The sequence below is a fragment of the Triticum aestivum genome, chromosome 4D, assembly GCF_018294505.1.
Source record: "Triticum aestivum cultivar Chinese Spring chromosome 4D, IWGSC CS RefSeq v2.1, whole genome shotgun sequence".
In the NCBI taxonomy this organism is placed as follows: Eukaryota; Viridiplantae; Streptophyta; class Magnoliopsida; order Poales; family Poaceae; genus Triticum; species Triticum aestivum.
This window is the reverse complement of record NC_057805.1, coordinates 15,801,370-15,806,918: the sequence shown is the minus strand read 5'-3', so window position 1 is coordinate 15,806,918 and position 5,549 is coordinate 15,801,370. Positions and strand designations below refer to the sequence as shown.

The window sequence follows — 5,549 nt, the reverse complement described above, 5'->3', positions numbered from 1 at the left end:
TGCCACCTGTTATAGGATTTCCCCTTGTTTTGTTTGTTCCGTAAACGCGGCGGGGCAACGGTTTGGGACGATGGGTCATGAATTGGCTAGGTTAGCGTAACTTTTAGAGCGTAGGGACTGGTTTGAGGCCTATGAAGGAGACTGTAACTGTTATTACAGACGATGTAACCATTATTTCAAATTAATAAAGTATCGTTTTTAAAAAAAAAACAGAGGAGGACAACGTAACGCCAGCGAAGCTAGAGAGGTTTGTGTCCTTGCATATCTGATTAGTTGGTTTGAGAAGCCTATGAAAGCGTACTCGTCTAAAGTTTTGTGTTGTGCTTCACATCTAGTTGGACGATTGTGTACTTCTTTGAATAAAAGTATTCCGGTATTTCCTTTGACGGTGTCATGAAGCTAGAGAAGTTTGTGTCCTTGCATATCTGATTAGTTGGACACGATGAATTTAAGTAATCGTGACATGTTGTTTTTGTTGGTTTGATTTTTTTGTTGAGTTAGAAATTTTCTTCGACGGTATGGCGAAGATCCTGTGATACGACGGCCTGCACTTGTATAAGATCATCCTCATCCTGAATCCATTCATCGTTCACCACCTCCTGTTTTTTTACGGGCAACCGAAGTTGATATGTTCGTGTTGGTGCTCGAACGGCAGTATCGCCGATACGGTCCCATTGCTGCAATTTACAATACAATTGCATTTCGATAGATAAAGAAACGTGCTCCTGTTTCAGGCGCGGGCGCATAGAGCCAGCCCACCTGCGCAGCCGCAAGGCGACACCGCGGCGTCGGCGACGAGGCGAGGATGAATATGAATGAGCATTGAGCCGCTGTTGTCACCCCTACCGAGACCGGCCACCCCCCACATCGCCTGGCCCGACCGGTCGCAGTCCGTCAGCGCTGCCGGCCACATCAGAGCGCCGCAGCCTTCCCCAGTTTCAAAGCGCGAACCGGGCCAAGCCGAGCAGCATTTCCCAGGCGACAGAGAAAGGGACGCCACATGGTTTCAGAAACGAGCCGAGCAACGGCCTCCTGATACGCGCGGCCGCGGCAGAATCGGAAACCAGTAGTGGCAACTGTCGCGCCCAGAGCGTCAAAAGAAACGGCCTACCTCTTGACCGCTCTTTTGTCCGCCATGGGCATGGACATTGGCTGCCTCCTCTCTGCTCGCCGCGCGCGCCTGTTATAAGCAGCAGAGGTCGAGCGAGCAGCGAGCAGCTGGGCCGAGCGCTGATGGAGGAGGCCGTGGCGTGGGCGGCGAGGAGGTCGATGCAGGAGGCCGCGGCGTCGTACGCGCGTGCGCGTCAGGCCCCGGCCGCGCGGTCCACGGCGAGGTCGGTCGAGACGATCGTGGTGATCGTGGCGGCGATCGTGCTCGCCGCGGCGCTCGCGGGCGTCCTGCGGGAGGCACGTGGCGCCGGACCGCGACGTCGAGGGGTGGGCGGAGCGCCGGTGCCGGAGCTGCCTCGACAGCGGCCTGCCGCCGCCGGCAACATCACCATCCAAGGCCAGTGAGGCCAAGTAGTTCTTCTGCGCGCCCTTGTCTACTCCCTTCCCTCGTAGCAATGTAGCCTAGCAGTAGCAGCAATGTAGCATAATTTCCAGCATAGTGATACCACATTAGAATGATCAGGCACTAGTACTGCCGTCATGTAGAATTATTTAGAATGTAACCAAGCAGCTGGATGCCAAGCCGTTCTTTGTTCCACAAGGGTATCAGATTAGGGCCTCATGAGCTGATTCCTTGCTGTAATATTCTGTGCTCATAGTTCCAATATGCATATTTTAGCACTGGCAGTTACTCCCTGCGTTCCACATTTGGAGTTCTATGTTTGACCTAAGTCAAACGTCTTTAAACTTGGCAAAATCCATTGAAAATGTAAACGATCCAGAATGTAAACTGTATCTAAAAACCAGACAAATGGCTGACAGGAAGTTGACCCTGCTCGACCTGAAACAGAGCAAGGTTGCAGCACCCACTGGCCCACTGACATCTAATACCGATGAGCTATGGCCTATCGATGTCAGATGATCCGCAACCAGACAAACCAGCATCGAGAATGACAATCAGATGATCCGCAACCAGAAAACCAGCATCCAGAATGACAATGTAAAACACTGTTATTAACACTTGTCACGGAACTGATTGATATTAGAGATCTCTTGATATGACCACGGATTTAAACTACGGTATTTGGGTATGCCAAAGAATTTACAAACACCCCATCTACCAGTATATATATAGTAGTACATGAGAAATATCACCACGTGCACATCCATCACCACCGATTAAGTATACAACAACCACCAGCACTCCAGGCGAGGTCTGAAACAATAGATTCATGCGCGAAGATAGCTCGAGGCCGTCACCAACTCACTGGTAGAAAACATGAACAGGTCAGATTCTGGAAACTTTGCACTCGGCTTTGAGACGGTAAACTGAGTTCAAAGTTCATTACCTTTGGATAGCAGTCCTGGTGTACTATGGTCTGATCGTGTGGATTAACATGAACCACACATGCTATTCTCCCCTGCAACAGCCATACAAAGGGTTCAGTATGATGACCATGAATTGAGAAGAGCAGAATAAAAACACTGCTGGGGCAATAATATACTCCCTCCGTTCCTAAATATTTTTCTTTCTAGAGATTTCAACAAGCGACTACATACGGAGCAAAATGAGTGAATCTACACTCTAAAATATGTCTATATACATCCGTATATGGTAGTCCATTTGAATCTCTAAAAAGACAAATATTTAGGAACGGAGGGAGTAATTTGTTGGGCAAATTTTGGTCTATCTGGTATCTGGAATAACAACAAAAAACATACATGGTTCTTCCATACACTAGATAAAGTGATAAACTATTATATCTGTATTGAAGGATAACACCATGCTTCAGTATGCGATCTTTTGATTAATGGCAAAAGAAATTAGAAGCAAGAAACAGGCCCCCAGGCACCACAATCTTGTTTGATGCAGAAAAAAATGATTTCATCTGAGGTCCAAAGATATAAATATTTTGGGAGGAATCATTGAAGAACATCTCAACAAGATCAAATCAAAAAACAAACCCAACAAAACCAGGTAACACATAAGATACTTCACTGGGAAATAGGCAAAATGAACCCAAATCGGTAATTAGTTTCTATTGCCTGAAATGCCCAAAAAAAAAAAATTCCATACGATACAAGCAAGCTCTATGTTCCACTATCAAGGGATAACGGAGCATAAGTTCACCCAATAGCGTTTAATATGGGACACCGTGCCAGACACACACTTAGGTCTTTAGAACGAAACAAAACCAGACAGCAAAGCACCCAGCTTGGCGAACATAGTCACAATTTCTACAGCATTACAAAACGTACAGAACAACCACCACAACGATCTGGTGCAGCACCGACATGCTCTCCAGGCTTTCAAACAACTATCCATTGCAATGAAATTACTTGGTAGCATTTAAAAAAAAATCATCTGGATATTAAAATTGTAACCCAGAAACATCTTGGCAGCAATGTAACACTCTCAGTCTATCACCATAGCATTAAACTGTCCTACTTTGCAACAACATAGTACAAAATATATGATGCCCACTGCCCTGAACATGAGAAATTGAGAAGGGAATGTATCAGCTAGTGGCATCACAAAAATTGTTTCAGAGATGACTGCAAATGCCTCAGGCTTAGAATTGTGGAACCAGCTTGACTGATATAGAGGTTTCACTGCATAACTCTGCAGTGTTTAAAATGGCCATCGCCTAGTCTGTAAAACAACTCATTCTACAGGATTTTATATGATACCCAAATCTTATAACCCTAAACCCACACCAGATTTGGAGGAAAACATGGGATGTGAAGTAGAAAACTATTCAACTATTTTCCAGCCATCGCGTCATTATGTAGTGTAGGACTGAAGATGAGAATGGTCCAAGTAGTAAATATAGTAATTCAAATCTTATGCTTTTTATGGGATTTTTTTCCTCAAACATGTGAAGCAAAAAAATAAATCACTTTGAGATGCTAGTTGCACAAGTAATTCAAAATCATGGCCAATACAGAAGAGAATAACAGGAAGGTAAATTTAACTATAAGTATTTCCTCTATGTGTCCTACTGAAAGGGATAACCAGTTAGAAATACGACATATTAACTCTGAAAATATTGAGCTTTCTTCTTTCTATATGATCTTAAACCTATTATTATTTTATTTCTCTGTGAATAATTTTTACAAGGACCAGCCTTCAGTTAGGGGATCATCATACATAACGAGAAGTTCAGAAAAACAGAACCTGCTCAAAAGACCTGGCACATAATAGTCTTGAAGTGTTGTAGATTGATAAATATAAGAAATGATGTATTATAGTACGATTTCCCAGTTTACCTATTGTATTATACACCCCTAACAAACAATTATGGAAAAATGGAGAGGATGTAAGAGGTAACTGGTCGAAGATCATAACAACGAAGTTTACTAAATCGTGATTCGTGACTATGGAAGTCAGAGCATATTTCTTCCAACAGTATTATTTATACTCCTGGTAGACTGATTACCATTACAAAAGTGCTAATCAACATAAGTTGGCGGGTTAAAGGTATCGCAATCCAGAGCTGCAATGACCAAAGGTATTGTAGAGTTGTTTTTCTCACATGAATTTTTATTTTTATTTGCAATGTCCTATAGCTCTGTTTGTTTGGGAGGTCCATTAGACGTCAGATCCTAACGACTGGAGCAGGGCTTCCAATCCAATGTGGAGAGGAACGCACATTGCAACGAGGTTAGCGAATTAGAGACAGTCAGCAATCTAATTCACAATGCGTGCCTTCCATCCAGACATAAACAATGGGTAATTAGGGTTCCAGCGGCACGGACCTTGACCGGGATGCTGAGGAAGAAGTGGAGGTGGCCCTCGACCTCGACGACAGCGTCGAAGGGTATGGACCCGCGCGCGAGGTCCTCGAGCAGGTAGATGGCGTCCTCGACGACGCGGATCCCGTCGAGGCGGAGGTCGGCGTCGACGTAGGAGACGGCGCGCGCGCGGACGAGGCCGCCGCCGGAGGCGACGGTGCCGAGCGGCCGGCCGCGGTAGCCGATGGCGACGTCGAGGCGGCTGTAGTCGAGCGCGAAGAGGTTGGGGTTGCGGACGCGGGCCTTGAGCGCGGCGGAGACGTTGAGGGCGACGGCGGGGCGGGCGACGACGGAGACGTGCGCGAGGCGGAGGCGCGCGACGCTGACGCCGGGGTCGGAGGGCCAGAGGAGGAAGGCGAGGGCGAGGAGCGCGAGGGCGGCGAGGGCCGCGGCGACGCGGCCGCGGCCGCAGCCCCGGCGCAGGCGGCGCCGGAGCCGCACCGGGACGAGGAGGACGTAGGAGTCGTCGGCGTCGTGGAAGTCGGCCGGCGAGTGGGGGCTGAGGTACGGCGGCGGGGGGAGCAGCGGCTCCGCCGCCGGGCCGCGGGGTTGCGTCTTCGCCATTGGGGGGAGGGATGCGGGTTGGTGGTGAGCTGTCCGCTGCCGGGTGGGCCTTTCGCTTAGCTTGCAAGGCTGAGCAATGG

General features: G+C 47.8%; 1 protein-coding gene and 1 pseudogene across 1 annotated transcript; one reads left to right on the top strand and one right to left on the bottom strand.

The window, feature by feature from the left end:
- The first annotated feature begins 1,083 nt into the window (after window positions 1–1,083).
- On the top strand, window positions 1,084–1,791 carry LOC123095783 (uncharacterized; annotated as a pseudogene).
- A 309-nt stretch (window positions 1,792–2,100) lies between these two features.
- On the bottom strand, window positions 2,101–5,549 carry LOC123095782 (uncharacterized). The gene is made up of 3 exons (XM_044517347.1): window positions 4,870–5,549; window positions 2,460–2,531; window positions 2,101–2,377 (listed from the first exon to the last, which is right to left on the bottom strand). The coding sequence occupies exons 1-3, from the start codon at window positions 5,467–5,469 to the stop codon at window positions 2,375–2,377; spliced, it is 675 nt and encodes a 224-aa protein (XP_044373282.1). The 5' UTR covers window positions 5,470–5,549; the 3' UTR covers window positions 2,101–2,374.

Coding starts and splice junctions, on each gene's coding strand:
- LOC123095782 (XM_044517347.1), bottom strand. CDS start 5,469: ATGGCGAAGACGCAACCCCGCGGCCCGGCGGCGGAGCCGCTGCTCCCC. Junction 2,532..4,869: donor TCCTCAGCATCCCGGTCAAG/GTCCGTGCCGCT, acceptor TGGCTGTTGCAG/GGGAGAATAGCATGTGTGGT.